Source organism: Drosophila gunungcola (genome assembly GCF_025200985.1).
Source record: "Drosophila gunungcola strain Sukarami chromosome 3L unlocalized genomic scaffold, Dgunungcola_SK_2 000002F, whole genome shotgun sequence".
NCBI classification, from domain to species: domain Eukaryota; kingdom Metazoa; phylum Arthropoda; class Insecta; order Diptera; family Drosophilidae; genus Drosophila; species Drosophila gunungcola.
The window spans coordinates 602,966-619,933 of NW_026453178.1; the positions used below are offsets into that span (position 1 = coordinate 602,966).

Sequence of the window (16,968 nt, forward strand, 5' to 3'; positions counted from 1 at the left end):
CTCTGTCGCTAGTTTGTAATAAAAATGTTTCATTTTCGTGTCTAGTTTTTTAATATTTAATGTCAGAATGGAAGCGCCATCCCAGTGGGTGTTGTTGTCTAATAAGGGATCCGGTTACACAATAGCACAACAGCGTGTTTTTCGATAGCGTTATTAGCATGCGAATGCGACAAACAAACCAATGAAACCCATGAAATGCCGTGGCCACAGATAGCCAGAGATGCCCACTGAGCCCCGGGGGAATTCCGTTTGTAAAGGCCTGAAATGGAAATTAATTCCAGTTTAATCAGTTAAAAATCGAACTCTCAGCCGCCGTGACTTTTATTTAAAACAATTTTATGTTGCACAAACAAACCTATTTGCGCTGCCTTTCAGGCGCGGCAAAAGTCACGGAAAAAAGAGGGAAATAAAGGGGAAAAATCAAATTTGAAAAGTGCAGACAGACCCATGTCATATTCGTGGGCAAATATTAAATGCGATTTTCAATTTCATTTTTTCCACGTTTGGTTTGTTTTATTTTTTCGCTTGCAGCTTGTAATCAATTTCCCTGGATTGACAAATGGATTACTGGCGGTAATAAATAAGCGTTCATATTTATTCAGTGTGCATTATTAAAAATTTGACACTCCCCAATCCAACGCGTTTGTCAGTGCGGCCCAGTGAGCAGGAAATCTACGAGATGACCAGCCAGCTCCTGGAAATCTACTGCAATCGGAGAGTGCGAATCTTCTATCCGGGCTGTGGGACCAGTTCTTCCCTGTGGACCAACCAGCTGAGGCGTCTCCACGGATCACCTTCGGAGCTCATTGGAGCCTATCGAACGCCCTCCGCTCGTCACATGCGTGTGAACAACATAAACCCTCAAGTCAAAAAGGAGAAATTCACGGCCGGCGATCATTATGCATTCCGAACGCCACAGGGTAAGGAATTCGGTTTAAAACCATTTAAATAGGAATATATTATATTTATAAATATTTTAAACAACTAATTGAGATAAAATAATACAAACTTGAAATTTCTTGAAAACTATAAACTTTGTATACCGTATTTGTATATTTTAACTAGACTAGTCAAATTAGTTTTATTGGCCAAAGATTAAATCAATTCTTTGCTCCAAGTCTAAAAAACTCTTATGTTTTTATGGCACTTATTGGCTTACGTTAGGGATGTTCGACTAAATGTATTATAATTTTTTCCCTACATAATCTTGTCCCTAAAATATATTTAATTTCCTCTTACAGAATGCCGCAACGAGTTAATGAGAGTGGGCAAGATAATTGATGAGCTACTCGAGCCCGTTTTAAAGGCAGCTGAACACAATATTGGCCACGGACTCATTCAGTATCCTGATGCACCGAATTGTAAGGAAAAAACGAGGAAAGTTCTCAAATCAGTAGGCATTCTCCAGGTGAGTGTTTGCTGCCAATTTAACTGCCAAAGCCTAAGCCTTTGGCATCCAAACAAACGAATTTTGTATTTTTAAAACCTTGAGTTAGCAAAATCACTTCTAAAATGTAATTTCTTTTTAGAGTAAAAAAAAGAAATGTTGTGTGGGAAAAAGTCGCATTCATCGCAAAGATTTTGCTACCAATGAAGAGTTTCTGCACTGTCTAAAGAAAATGGAAGCCACGTGAGTATAATTAAACATTTCTTAAAAAATGAAAGTTGAAAAAAGTAAAACTATTTTCTTTAAAAAAAAGGGATTTTAAAATATAAATTTAACTAGCTAAAATAAATTTGCTCAAATGTTTTAAAAAAGTCTGATTTATTAAGTTGATATATATGTTTTCTTATACAGCCACTTTCCGTACATGCAACCTTTGCAACCGGTGGATCCAGATGAACAAAAAAGGCAGATGCTGCTGAAATACCAAGTGCAACTGGCAAAGGCCGAGAAGATTTTCCCTCTGAAGATGCAGAAACGATACCAGTGTTTGCTGAAGAGTGTGAGTCCCACTACGTAGTTCTGAATTATGCAACTGACCAAACATATGCTAAGCGAAAAAAGGCGGTATGAGAAATGAAAGCCAAATACCAAATGCCAAATACCCAGCCGCAATGACTCCCTGACCGAGAGACCATAAAAAACCCATCAAAAGTGAGCACCAGCGTGGGGGCGTAAATAAATTTTATCGTTGACTCCGACTTTTGCTCCGTGTCCTGCTCCTGCTCCTGTTCCTGTGTCCATGTTCATGTCCGTGTCCGTGGCCGTGTCCATATCTGTGTCTCTGTCCATAAAAAATGATAATAATAAACTTCCATACAAAGTAAACATGTGTGCGTGAGCGCGCGAGTAAATTAAGCTGCGTTGGCTTCGGAAAGAAACGTGCTTATAAAAATTATATAATTCATACCTCGTAAATATTATGGTCCGTGGGCGTGGTCAGAGTTATGAATAACGTGATTAGTTGTTAAAAAAAATGATGAGAAACCGCTTGTGTGGCTTTAGCGTGAATCACACCCGATTTAATGGCGCATCCTTATCCCCCTCCCAATCCCAATGCAGATGTCCATAGTGCAGCTGGCGACGTATCCTTCACACCTCATACGAAAGGCTTTTAGACGCATCGATCCACGGAGTGCCCTTCTCCAGGATGCCTACCGATTCATACTCAAAGAGGAGGTGAGTTCTTGGCTTTGAAGTCTTATAAATAATAATAAAGTAGGGACTCTTGGGTTTAACTAACTTACACGAGTGATAATTTCATGATGCCATACAATATTTATATTTGTTTTAGCTAAATGGTCAAAACAACTCAGCACTGATAAAAAATATAATAGTAAAATTATATATCTGAGTATTACATTCCAAATTTGATATATGATGATGAAATGATTAATAAAATGTTATTCTAATAACTAAAATAAAAATTAAAATAGCTAAATAAAAACAAAGTAGCTAAATCAGGGACTCTTGGGTTAAAATAACTTATACGAGTGTTAATTTAATCATGCCAAACGTTTATATTTTTTTAAGCTAAATAACCATGTGGGAAATATAAGATTTAAAATTGTTTCTATTTGGTTTAAATGCATTTTAATACAGTTTACTACATTTTAAATTTAATTTAAATTTTCAGATATTAATATAAAATTTAAAAATTATTAAATACAAATTTTTATTATTTTCATATTTATAAAAACTAAACCGCAATGGATGAAAATCAAATCGAACTATACACATAAGTTGAGTACAACATATTTGGGCTTACTACCTTTTATACCAGTGTGAATTTGTGTAAACATTTTCTTTTATAAATCATAGTTCATATAACCAGGAAAAAGTCTTTTAATTAAATGTTGATTTTAAAATGGCTGTCAATACAGCTGTTTACAATCAAGCAATTAATTAGAATTTAAATAACTTCAGGCATTAATTTTCTAAAACCACAGCTATCTATATCAATCTTGGTGACAATTATTATGTTCGAGTAAACCAAATTAAATCGATTATAGGTTTTTATTTAATTTTCTTGAAGATTCTTATGCATCAGCTGTAAGTATTAGCTTCCTAAAATAAGGTTAGAGTAAAAACAGCTAGGCTGGCAACACAGATTAATATTAAAGGAGTTCCGGACTCAACATAGCGTAGACATTATTAGGAAACTTAACTGGGGGCTCAACTGAAGCTGGCTCTGAATTTGGCGGAAGTTTTCGCCGAAAAAGTTTGCCGGCAGTGCGAGCATATTAAACATGCTCCTAGGATTGGATGAGAAATGGGGTGGAGTGTGAGAAGGTATAGGATGGAGTTTTGGGGGGCAACTGGGATGACAAGTGACGGGGCGCGTGTTGATGTTTTGACGTGAGCGCCAAAGAAACTTTGGCAGGGACTTAAGCCAAGCACTTGCCATCAGCACCGGCAAATCAGTGCCGGCAACGGCGACTTAATGAGCAGACGAAGATGCTCCGTAGACAATCCCCTTTTCCCCAATCTTTCCCTTATCTCCCAAAACTAGTTGAAATCGCCCCGCAGCGGCAGCAAAGTTTAGGCCACCTGTCGTCCCCATTTCACCCCGCCCATCGTGTTTAATCAACTCATTACAGAAAGATTGGCCCAAACTGCCGCCAGAAGTTATATTAATGGATTATCTGTTCGTGGGCGACCGTGGCGTGCGTCAGGATGTGGCCATCCTCATCATCGTGTGCCTCATTGATCTCCAGGAGGATTTCCGGCACCATGTCAAGCGCACCTTCTTGAACTACCTTTTAGCGTGGGTCAACTCCTGTCTTTTATCTTCTTATTTAGCTTCACATTTCACCCATCTTGATTTTACAGATCCAATATGGAGAGAAGGCGTCTGCAGCTGGAGCGGGAACCCCCGGAATTTCCCACCTTCACCATCTATCCGCCAGTTCCCTGGCGATCAAACCTCCTGAGGGCCAAGAGTCGTATAGGCGAGGTTCTCATGATCACACATCCCACTGTTCAGGCTCTGAATAGATTGTGGCATGATCTGTATGAGGATCTGGTGGTTGTGGATCTGGCGCAGCTTTTAATGGCTCAAAGACCCCTGGATGCGGACACTGTACAGGTTTTTATCGAAAAGAGCTGTGCCGATGTACGCGATGTGAGTATTACATATTATTTACTATATAAGGGTATTTTGTATTTGTTAAAAAGAAGAAAGAGGCATTTCCGATCCTATATATATTCTTGATGCAAAGCAATAGCCGAGTCGATCTAGCCTTGTCCGTTTGTCTGTCCGTCTGTCTGTCTGTATAAAGAACTTGATAAGCTGAGTAATGGGGTTCTAATAGTCGGGGTACTCAACTTCCATCTTATTTTTCTAATTAATATTTATTAATATATTGATATAATCTTTAGTTACTTCTGAACGATTGGCTGCCACGTTGTGCTGACCTCATGAACGAAATGCGTGGCACTTGGAAGGACTTGGTGCCCATGTCTGGCAAATATGGCGGTCGGGCGGCCATCCTCTTCCGCTGCATCCACTCCGCCATGTCCCGACACCTGAACAGCCTCATTAGCAAAAGCATCAACTACCTGTTCAAGGTGCTGTGCGCCTTCAAGGAGGGCAACCGCATCGACAAGTACTCCATGTTCGATCCGAAGCTCAAGAGGATTCCGCTGATGACTCTGATTGCCTCTGTGGTGGGGGCCCACTTCGATCACGAGCCCATCGACATGGGTCCTGGAGTGCGACCTTCATCGAACATATATGTATATGACGAGGACGATGCGGATCCATTCCAGCAGCCACAAGCTAATCAATTTGTGGAGAATGTAGATATCTATAAACTTTGTTTGAAAGAATAAAGTATTTTCTATATCTACCCTTTGCAGTTTCCCGACATTGATGACGTGGCTCAGTTTGAGCTGGATCACTCGAACAAGCTTTATATATACCCCTATATGCAGGAATTGCCACGAATTTTTACGGAGCATTTCAAGAGTATTCTGGCAGTGGGCTATGATATTCCTCGCCTAGAGTTTGTGATGTCTGGCGGTGGTTAGTATATCTATATATATTTAAATTTATAATTTATTAATTTAAAAGTTATTTATAGAACCCGAGACCCAAGGTTTTCTGCATTACATAGATGAAGAGCATGGTGATTTTCTGGAGCTCTGTGATAAAGTCGAGCAAATAGTCAAAGTCAACTGGCGTGGAGTGCATGTGTACCTGAAGCCCATCTATAAATACTATTTCGGCTTGTTCCAAAAGCTGATCATGCCCATGGTGCAGAAAGTCTGGACAGAGAACATCCTACCGGAACTTGGGGTGAGTTAAGCTCTCCTCTTGGCAATCAGCGGGTTCTGCCCGAGGCTGTTCCTGAAATGGATTTAATTATTTATTTCGATTTGATTACACGCAATGATGCGTAGAATTAACATAAAATTTCATTATGGAATATTAATAGACTGCTGACAGACAGACAAGTCGACTGACAGGGGAGTTTGGGAGTTCGGGAGTTGGCAAGTGGCTGGCAATTTGTGTAATTTGACAAGTTTCACCTCGCCGGAATCCGGTATCCAGAATCCAGAATCCGGATTATAATGCCTGCCTCTTGTTGACTACTGACAGTTTGTTAGCTATGTGCAATGTTTAATTAGTCGCTGGTTGGCTTCCCAGCCTGTTGATTTTACAAAGTTTGGCATGTCGCTCTACTTAGACACTCCGTGAATTACCAAACGTATATTATACGCTCAATTTGCGATTGCACTGCAACTGCAGTTCGCATTCATTAAGTTTTATGAAACGACCAGCAATTTCCTCTGCTCTCGATTCAATTCGTTCTGTTTGGTCTTTTTTTGGTTTGGTTTTTTGCTCAATTTATATAAAATAAAAATTACTTCCGACTGCCTGTCGATGCATGAAATGCAAGTGCTTCTCGGTGGTGCGGACAACCATCGATGCACCACTGGTGGGTCAGTGGTGGCGCATCGCGATTGTAAGGGATGCAGCCGGAATGCAATCGTTTGGGTTTTAAATTTCCAAAAAAAGTTTTAGTCAAAGTTTACAAAGGTATGGACTTCCACTGAGTTTTCCATTATTAATTAAACTAAAATATTTAAATATGTCATTTTCAAATAATGTAAATAAAACAGAATTTATAGTAAGAAAAAAATTCCCAAAAATATTTACACAAATCTTTCATTAGTTCATTTATGCAATTGAGTAATTAAAAAATAATGACTCCACAAATGTTTGCAGTCCAATTACATAGTTCATTATAATGCATACTTGTTTTAAGTGTAATTGAATATTATTTATAATGGATGTTTATTTCCATAATTTAAAATAAATGAAATAAAGTTACCAAGGGTCTGGATTTGCACTGAGTTTCCTATGCCAAACAAATAGTTTAAAAATGTCATTTACAAGGGTTTCAGAAAAGAAATTTTACATTTTAAATATGGTACAAGTTCCCAAATATATTTACATAAACCACTCTTTAGGTATTATTTAATTGAACAGTGAATGACTCCACAGTTCAATTACAGAGTTCATAATATTGCATTCTGGTTTTAAGTGTATTTCAAAAATGTAAAATATATAATATAGGAATATCAAATGACTTAATTTAATCAGTTTGTTATTGCGGAATTTTATTTAAAATATTAAAGTTTCCCCTGAACGATTTTTAATTAATCCTCTTCGCAAAAACCCTTTTTTTTTGGGTGTGACACCTCTGTTTTTCAGGTTGTGCAGGAGCTGTTGAAAAAACTGCAGGCCGTGAGCGATACGACCTATTATCTGCGCGATTTCATTCCGCTCAACCTGTTCATGCTGGATAATCGGCACGTGAAGCTTTCGCTGCGAATGTATGTGCGCGAAATCTACGATTTCATAATTGATTTTTACAAAGCCCTCAATTGGAACGAGAATCGGGCGTAAGTAGCCAAGAACAGATTGCATCGCCATCGGCATCAGCATCAGCTAAATGAAGTGCGAGTGCTCTTTCACTTAACTTTTATGCTGACTGCCCCCCAATGCCACTTAATAGATAACTTTGCGCCATATATATACTATATGTATATGTATATATACGTTACCTGATTTTTTACCGGATTTTTTCTGCCACTTCAGCATCTGCGAGGAGCTGGAGGAGATGTCCATGAAGGCCGGCGAACGGCCGGAGGAGACGCCCGAGGTGGTGGCCCTGCAGAATTACATCAACGAGTGCCGGGAGATGCGCATATTCGCCATCAAGGATGAAATCAAGAACGTGTTGAAGCGCGTCGTCTTCCTGCTGACACACACCTACCTGTCCAGTGAGTAGTAGATGCAATTGGTTTGGTCAGGACTCCCTAGTCCTCATTCCTCAGTACCTCGTCCTTTCCGCTGGTTGTGCAACTGCAGCTGGCCGTCGAGCTCTTTCACCTTCGATCCTGGCCAAATCCTAGACACTGGGGGAAAAATGCGATTTAAGGTCAGCGTTTAGTAGGCTAACCTTGGCTTTTGAGAGAAATCATTGTAATTGACTTAAATTTTTTATCAATCCTAAAAACAGATATGAGATTCCTGCTTTCTTTATTTATTTTTGACTTTTAAAAACTATATCTTTATAGGTGCCTTAAAGCTGCTACATATTTTGTAATTTATGACATGTTTACCAATTGAAATTTCTTAGAGTTCAGATGCAATTTCTAACTGAATTAAATAATTTAAAAGTATTAAAACATTATTAGATTCTTATAAAAAATCAAAAATGTTGCCTGTTATTAAATTTAATATCATTCTTAGCCTACAAAATCTTACAAATTAAACTTTCTCAGAGTTCAGAAGAGATTTTAGCTTAATTAAATATTTAAGTATACAAATTTTCTTGGCAATAAGTAAATTGAATATCAGTCTAAAACTAAATAAATTTTTAATGTTTTGATAAGTCTAAAATGTCTTAAAATGTTTTTAAGAACTGTATTTTAATCTACTTCTATGTAGGAGCTTTAATAAGTTCTTAAAAAATTTAAATATTTTGTAGATTTATATTTGTGGACAAAATTACATTAGGATTACAAAATGTGTGACCTATCTTTCTCAACTTAAGAGCATCCTATTGTTTTTTGAAACCTTTAATGTAAGTTATTGTTAATATAACTTGACTCCTTGATTTTAAATCGATTTTTTCCTCAGTGCATCTAGTGTGTTTGCTTTGTACTGTGTTTGGCTTTTGGGAAGGAGAGGTGATGCGGAAGGATATGGGCTGATAGGAAAGGCAGGAAGTGCAGCTTCGCTTAACATAATTAACCTCAACTAACAAGCTGAGTCTACTAATTGGTTTTATAATTACTTGCGGTGAGACACCAAACATTGAGCTCCGCTAAAACCCCGAAAATGCAACTTAATGAGCTTAACAAATTCATGAATGTGTGAAAGTTGCTTTGACAACCGGCAAATGCAGACACACACACACACACACACATGGCACATAAAGCATATATACCCACGCAGACAATTGTCTGCCGGTTATCGTCAAGTGTCGTGTGTATCTTTCGGATAGCTACAATGTGTACTTCACTCCCGCTGGATTCTGTGGCTGAATCTGGCTGGCTGTCTCGCAGTCTGTCTGTCTGTCTGGCTATCTGTCTGTTCGTATGTCTGCCGTCCGAATGTGTGGCTTTGTCACACCAAATACTCACGGATACAGCTTGTCAGGGCCAAAGATACTCGTACCTACTCGAATAATTAATTAGTTTGTCCCCAAATAAAAGAAAGGCTCTCGCGCAGCCAATTAATTAAGAGTTAAGCGCAGTTAATTAGAAGCAGCTGGCTGTAGAGGAGCACCATCGAGAGTCATCCAGTCAATCCAGTCGTTGTCTCACTTTCGCAGGCGATGAGCTCCACCTCAACTCGCGCACATTCATCCTGCCTGGGGAACTGGAGGAGGTCCTGGATCTGAGTGCCGCCCGCTTGGCCGTGGTGCGTGATAATCTGGAGCTGGCCTTGCGGTGAGTGAAATGCCGATTAGACCCTGATTCCGAACAGATCCCAGATACTAAGCCGACATCCACATCCACATCCACATCCCTTGCAGGGAGCGGCGCATGGAGTTCGAGAAGCTGCTGGCCCAGGAAAAGCGAACGATGGACGGCTTTCGCATCCGGGAAATCCGGGATGTGCTCACGCTGGAGGAGCTCAAGGAGCGGGTGGATACGGTCGATTTGCTCTTCACCACCATCGAGGTGAGGGATTAGCTCTACTTTGCTGCTATTTACTTACTAGATTGGGTCTGATTCGTTGTGGTTGATGGTTGAGAGCTTGAAAAGTGGCATTAAATCACACTATATGAGTTTTGAGAAGCGAACATAATATGTAAACTACAATTTTTTTTTACGTAAATACTTTATTGAAATTATAAAATATTTTCTCTGAACTAAATGCTTTAAATTTAATTGCAGTTTAAATGCACACTTGCTCACTTAAGTGGTATCTTAGTATATTCAGTTCGATTTGATGTGGCTTAAGGCTGAGAGCTTGAATAGTGGCATTAAATCAGACTATGAGTTTTGAGAAGAATATGTAAACTAACAATTTTTATTTACTTAAACCCTTAAATTCATTTTAAAAATACTTTTTCCGAAATAAACTTCTTAAATTAAATGTAATTTTAGATATATACATCCACATTGATAAAATAAATTGTAAAATATAGATTTCAACACTATTTTGAGTATATAATTAAACAATTGTAGTTTTATAATCACACAAAAATAATTCAACTATATTTTTTAAATTAAATATTAAAATTTTATAAATATACTGCAATTATAAAAAGACAAAAATATTTAAGGCATCATTTTAAAATTTAGTTGGATGTTGACCCAATTTTGATTTATCCTTAATCTATATAGCATTTTTTAATATAAGCTATGAATTTAATGGGATTACATTTTGGGCTATGGTTTCAAATATTTACCACCGAATAATATACTGATACCCAACTTTACTCCTAGAATCTCAGTCGAGAGGCTAAGGCAATTAATACAGAAGAGACTCTACTGCAAATCGACGTCTCCGCCTTTCCTTTGCTGGCCGAGATCATCGAGAAAATGGAGCCCATCGAGAAGCTGTGGAAGACCTCGTACGAGTTCGAGAAGGATTATCTCATTTGGTAAGCTGGGACAACGTTTAAGCCCATTGCAATTATACTTCTGTCAGCCGGTGGGGGAGGGGAAGGAGGAGGGGGCAGTGTAAGAGTGTGTCACACTTCCTGGGGTCCGTAATATTCCGAATTGAAATGGCCCCAGCCCGGTCGTCATTTTCATTGACATTGCTGCACGCAAATCCCAATACCAATCGTAGTTGCCCTCACTCAATTCCCACAACCCCGCCGGGTGAATTCCAGCAGAAAGCTGACGCTTATGATGAGGACACGCTAGGACACTGCTCATCCTCCTGCAGGGACACTATCCCCCAAACAACTCCTTTTTCGTGTATTTCTATTTACATCTCTTCTGGTGCTTTCAGGATGTTCGAGCGATTCGAATGCCTTAATGCGGATGGCGTGCGGGAGCAAGTGGAGAATATGCACAAGGTAAGTAGTTGCAAAGTCGGAAGTTGTCATTCCAGTAGTAGCTTCAGTAGCTCCCAGTAGCTACCAAAAGCTGGCGGAAATAAAAACGAGCAACGACCGACAAAGTTTGAGCTGTTGTCGGATTTCTCCTGCTCAACTGCCCATGCATGGGTTCCTTCCATCGTCCTTCGTCGCTCCATTCCCTTTCTCCTTTGTGTCCCTCCATCCATCCATCTGCCGTGTCCGTCTGTAAGCCAATGTAGCAACTAAAATGCAACTAAAAACCTCAAGCCGCCTAGGGCAGCAATAGCAGCAATAGCAGCCATCAGTCAGCAAGGGACAAACCCCAACAAACCAGCACAACTGGCTGTAAAAAGAAAGTTCCACTTGGCAGCCGAAAAGTATGCATGGGAAAAAATGCCCAACATATTTGGCGGCTAGCTGGCCATAAGATGGGTAGTTGGGCAGTCCGGGGCAATGTCCGGATTTGGGGGGGGGGGACGGGGTGGGGTTGGGCGGCGGTGACCCCAAGCCCAAGTCCAAACCCTCCGGGGTCAGCTGGGAAGCCGTTCGGAGGAGCCACGCAAAAAAGCTGCTCAAAGGCGCAAAAGGAAAGTCAGTTGAATTGAATTTTTCGGCACAGCTGAAGCGGCAAAGTGGGACTCGAAAAAATGAACGAAACAATCCGACGACGAAGCCTCGAATACCCTAGTGTAATCGAATTATTTAAAACTTCATATCTAGGCCACTGATTGCGAACTTTCAAAGTAAAATTCTTTTAAAAATCAAGCCTTACTTTTTTTAGGTCTAAGTAAGGAGCAAGTGATTTTATATAATGTTATGAAACTCGCAGATAGTTTCTTAGATTTTTAGAATTCGAAGCATGAGATAGGACACATTACATTTTTAGCATTTCGAATACTGTAACTGTGAGCTATAGAAATTCATTACTATCTACTTTTTCTAAGCAAAAACTAAATAAACAAAAAACGTTTTAAAGAGGACATGTTAGATTTGTTAAGTATCAGGAAATGCTTCAATATCCAAAAATCGTACAGTTTTATCTTGGAATTTATTAAACATATTCTTGCATAAAACCTTTTGATTTTCAGTGTTTGTAATAAATTGGCCCTTTTCAAGGTAATAACAAATTTGACACCTTATTTTATGATAATAGAACCATCCAGACAGTTTTGAAATAGACACAAATAAATTTCAAAATCTATTTTCAAATAAAAAAAGAAAGAAAAGAGGTTTTATACCTGGTCGTCCTAATTAATTGAGTTTATTGCCTAGAAACTTGAAACTTTTTTGAGTGTCTTTGAGTGTCTTTGGCTCTTACCCGTTTGCTTTATGGCCCAGACTAAGCCCTAATTTCCCTTTTTTGCCCAGATAATGTACAAGCTGTCCCGTCAGTTGGCCTACAATCCAGTGGCCAAAAGAGCTGCCGAGCAAATGCGAATGAAGATTGAGAAGTTCCGTGTTTATCTGCCCGTCCTGGACTCCATTTGTCGCCATGGATTGGAGAAGCGGCATTGGGATCAGATTTCGAAGATCCTGGGTCGCAAGGTCAACCCCAAGCTGTTCCCCACCCTCAAGGACATGATCGATGTGGACATCATGAGCATCCTGCCGCAGTTGGAGGAGATAGCCAATGCCGCTGGCAAGGAATACGACCTGAACAATGGACTGAGGATCATGCAGGCGGATTGGAAGGACGTGATGTTCGAGGTGCTGCAGTACCGCGACTCGGACACGCACATCCTGGCCAGCCTGGATGATATTCAGACGCTCCTAGACGATCACATAATGCGAACGCAGGCCATGAAGCGATCGCCCTTCATCACGGCACTCGGTTCCAAAGCGGATGACTGGGAGGCACGGCTACTCCTCATCCAGAACATCATCGATGCCTGGACTCAGGTGCAGATCACCTGGATGTACCTGGAGCCGATCTTCAGCAGCGAGGACATCATGCGGCAAATGCCGCTCGAGGGGCGAAACTTCAAGGCGGTGGACAAGTTGTGGCGCAAGATCATGAAGAACACGCTGAAGGATCGACATGTGATGGCAGCCACTGAATATCCGGACATGCTGGAGGTCTTCACAAAGGCCATCGAGGATTTGGAAACGGTGACCAAGGGTCTGAATACCTATCTGGAGCAGAAGCGTCTCTTCTTTGCGCGTTTCTTCTTTTTGTCCAATGACGAGTTGTTGGAGATTCTGTCGGAGACCAAAGATCCAATGCGAGTGCAGCCCCACTTGAGGAAGTGTTTTGAAGGGGTGAGTTTATTCTTTTTATTTTTAACGAATATTTCAGCTTTCAATTTTTGTTTTTCGCAACTTTTTCCCATTGCTTTGTTTTTAATACCTGAGCCTTGGAAAAACTAAGTCCAAACTGTGTGAGCAAATGCAATGCCATAATGATTTCCCCACAGATTGGCAGTCTGACCTTTGACGACAACATGGAGATTATCGAGATGGTTAGTGACGAGGAGGAGCGTGTGGCCCTGGTGCGCAAAATTAACCCGCAGTTGGCCAATGTGAGTGACCTGCCCTTAACAGTGGGGTAATCCCCTAAACGATTAACCTCTGCTTGATAGGGTCTGGTGGAGATGTGGCTCAAGGAGGTGGAGATGGTGATGCTTGACAGCGTGAAGGAGCAGATGCGCGAGGCCTGGGAGGACTACGCCATGGTGGAGCGCATCTCCTGGGTGGTCAGTTGGCCCGGCCAGGTAGTGCAGGGCATCTCCTGCATGGCCTGGACCTACGAGGTGAGTTGGCACCAAAACCGCGATAACCGCAAGGATGACGTCGTGGGCCAACAAATGTCCATCATCCTGGCTGGCTGTCAGAGGAGAGCTCTCTGTGCCGCTGACAGTGAGATTAGCCCAAACCTCCACCATCTTTCCCAGCGACTTCATCCTTTTGTGGGCGCTTCCCTTTTGGGCTTTGACTTTGAGAGAAGTTTTTCCGGGTTCGGCAAAGCGGCGAAATTGAAAACCATATTTCGCTCTTTATTTGCTTTCGCTTCGCTGCAGTTTCACAGACACTTTATGCTTTTCCCCGCCTATTTCTCCGGCAGGTGGAGGAGGCCATCGAGACGAAGGAGCTGCCGGCTTATTTGGAGAAGTCCAATCTACAGATTGCCGACCTGGTGCAATTGGTGCGCACGGATCTGCAAGCCGGAGTCCGGATTGCCGTCGAGGCTCTGATTGTCCTGGATGTACACGGTGAGTGGGGATAAAAAGCTGTAAATGAACATTAAGTAGCATTTTTACACCGAAACAAACCTAACCGTATTTTAACGCCCTTTAACCAAACCGCAAAACCAAACACCTCTACATAATTTAATAATGTTCAAACCAAAACCAAAACCGCAAGAGATCGTTGTACATTTTTTATAAGTTATATACTAAATTTTAAATTAATTTGATTACCTTTTATTTGCTGGCAATTTCGTTTTTTGTAGATAATAATTACAATTATATGTTTGGAACTTTATAAAATCTTATTTGATTGTCGGAAAACTTATATAAATCAAAGAATAATGGATATCTTCTTGTTCTTGATGTTACCCGTTTTAAATAAAATATTTTTTACCCATTTTATATATAAATTTTATTTTGTATTTTTTTTAAATAATCGTGTCATTGCGATAATGATTTTGAGGGGCTTTACTTTAATTAAAGAATAATAGAGCATAAATTAAAATATATTCTCTTCTTTTAATATATTCTTATTGTTAATTTTACCTGTCTAAAATACTTCTTATAAATTTGGAAATTTTATTAAATATAGTTAGTAACATTATTTTAATTTAATTTTTTGTTTATTTTAAAAATAAAAAATTTATTTCGATAACAATTTAAAATATATATTTAGCTCTTAAAAAAATCCTAAATGACTGTGAGAAATCCAACTTAAATCAATAAACAATTGACCATAAATAGAAAAAATAAAATGTTCTATTAAAAGCCTTTTGTTTATGAAGTAACCCATTTAATATACTTTTTCAGACCGCGATGTGGTAAAATACCTGACAGATTGCAAGATCACCAACATACAGGACTTTGATTGGATTTCCCAGCTGCGTTACTACTGGAAGGTCAACGACAGTAAGTTTACTTTGAGGCTTAATTTTTTATTTTTTGCTTTCAAAGACCACAACTATAAATCCCCGAGTATTCCCCAGAAAACGAGGATTGGGTGTGCGTTAGCATGGTGGTCACAGATGTCGAATATGGCATGGAATACCTGGGCAATCTGCCTCGTTTGGTGGTGACTCCCCTCACAGATCGCTGCTACCGGTGGGTACACTATGCCATATATATATAATATATATCTTACACAAATCCCACAAATCCAAACTCCGCACCTGGCCCCTGTATGAATATCAAAAATATTAATTGACAAACCGTTGGCAAAGACCACACACCCCCTCGCATACTGTGTGCGTCTAAAAGTCAGAGGGGAAACCAGCCACGTTTATTGGAAAAATATTTATTTTATTTCGGTGCATTTTAAATTTATTTTCATTTTTCGAAACAAAATACGCAAAAAGAGCTGAAAACCTTTTTGATGTTTAAGCTGCCTACGACAAACACACAATAATAACAACAACAACAACGAGGACATATTCAGGACCAAAGGAAGGACACACAAAATGGCAGCAGGCTGGCAGGCCGGTTGTCGTTGGCAAGCCGGCAGAAAGGACATTTTAATGGGGTTTCCGATAAAACTTTTATATTAAACAAATAAATCAATGTTGGACAGTTTTTCACACACACACACACACACACTTACATGAGGCACACTAACACTCACACCCATGCATGGATAGTTAACAAAAAAAAGGCAGGAAAACAGACAAACAAAAAATGTAACCAAGTGTATAGAGATATTTTGTATGGTTATGCCGGAAAAGCTAAAAAATATATGCACAAACAACCAAAGTGGGGACACTGCCAATATGATAAAAATATGAACTTGCAAAACAAACGGCAAAAAATGAGCAATGTATGAAATGATATTCGTAGGTGGTTAGTCGAACGATGAAGTATACCAAATATGTAACTAGGGCGATTTATTTAAAAAAAATATAGTTTAAATTGATTATTTTGCAAAATATTTGGTGGTGTTTCTGAAAGGTATTTCTTTATAAGGTATTTCTTTATAAGAACTCAAATGGAAATTATAAGTTTGATTAATGTTTTAAAATTAAGCTATGGAATATTGTTTATTATTTCTAGCTATTAATATGTAACGAGTGGAATGGATTTGAAAAAAGTTTTTTAAAATTGATTATTTTAAAAACTATTAGCTGGTACAACTTCTTTCAATCTTATTTCTTAATAAGAATTGAAATTGATATTATTAGTTTCATTAAAGTTAAGCTCAGGAGTGTTGTTTATTATTTCAAACTTTAAATTTGTCGAATATTAGTCAAGTTTTTAATGCTATCACCAACCTCTTAGCCTATTACATATACCCAAATACCATAAAGCATCTATTTGGGTCAGGAAAAAACAGCCATAAATGACAATTTTTTAAGCTGTTGCCGCCGTGAGAAAAGAGAAAAAATTTAAAATAGATATTAAAAGCGTGCCCACACCATTTTCCCGACCCATCCATCAACTCTTTGTTGCCACTGTGTGTTAAAAAGAAACCATTATTTCTCTAATTCTCGATCGCTTTGCAGCACATTGATGGGCGCCCTGAAACTGTGTTTGGGCGGAGCTCCCGAAGGACCTGCGGGAACGGGAAAAACCGAGACCTGCAAGGATCTGGCCAAGGCGGTGGCCAAGAAGTGCGTCGTCTTCAACTGCTCCGACGGACTGGACTACAAGGCGCTGGGCAAGTTCTTCAAGGTGAGCTAGCCTTCCCCTTTCAGATACAGAGATGTATTCTAGATTCCACATCAGAGCGTCGCTCTGTCTGCGATTTGCTGCTCGACTGCTTTCTAATTGATGGCCCCCCCACGAAAAC

The 16,968-nt window shown here is 39.6% G+C and overlaps 1 protein-coding gene across 3 annotated transcripts in view; it reads left to right on the top strand.

Moving 5' to 3' along the window:
• LOC128257279 (dynein axonemal heavy chain 3) overlaps nt 1-16,968 on the top strand; it is a 46,828-nt gene that overhangs the window by 1,580 nt on the left and 28,280 nt on the right. For 2 of the 3 annotated variants that reach the window (XM_052988231.1, XM_052988232.1), the window contains exons 3-26: nt 532-573; nt 651-920; nt 1,242-1,408; nt 1,530-1,630; nt 1,799-1,946; nt 2,507-2,623; nt 4,045-4,211; nt 4,277-4,568; nt 4,826-5,245; nt 5,306-5,471; nt 5,530-5,744; nt 7,167-7,357; nt 7,554-7,738; nt 9,298-9,415; nt 9,502-9,649; nt 10,421-10,578; nt 10,935-11,001; nt 12,373-13,263; nt 13,419-13,523; nt 13,584-13,754; nt 14,066-14,213; nt 15,000-15,098; nt 15,176-15,290; nt 16,682-16,850. In XM_052988231.1, the coding sequence (XP_052844191.1) occupies nt 532-573; nt 651-920; nt 1,242-1,408; nt 1,530-1,630; nt 1,799-1,946; nt 2,507-2,623; nt 4,045-4,211; nt 4,277-4,568; nt 4,826-5,245; nt 5,306-5,471; nt 5,530-5,744; nt 7,167-7,357; nt 7,554-7,738; nt 9,298-9,415; nt 9,502-9,649; nt 10,421-10,578; nt 10,935-11,001; nt 12,373-13,263; nt 13,419-13,523; nt 13,584-13,754; nt 14,066-14,213; nt 15,000-15,098; nt 15,176-15,290; nt 16,682-16,850 (4,670 nt within the window). Of the gene's footprint in view, nt 1-531; nt 574-650; nt 921-1,241; nt 1,409-1,529; nt 1,631-1,798; nt 1,947-1,971; nt 2,099-2,506; nt 2,624-4,044; nt 4,212-4,276; nt 4,569-4,825; nt 5,246-5,305; nt 5,472-5,529; nt 5,745-7,166; nt 7,358-7,553; nt 7,739-9,297; nt 9,416-9,501; nt 9,650-10,420; nt 10,579-10,934; nt 11,002-12,372; nt 13,264-13,418; nt 13,524-13,583; nt 13,755-14,065; nt 14,214-14,999; nt 15,099-15,175; nt 15,291-16,681; nt 16,851-16,968 lie in introns of those variants that run through there. The other variant, XM_052988233.1, reaches the window with a different exon arrangement.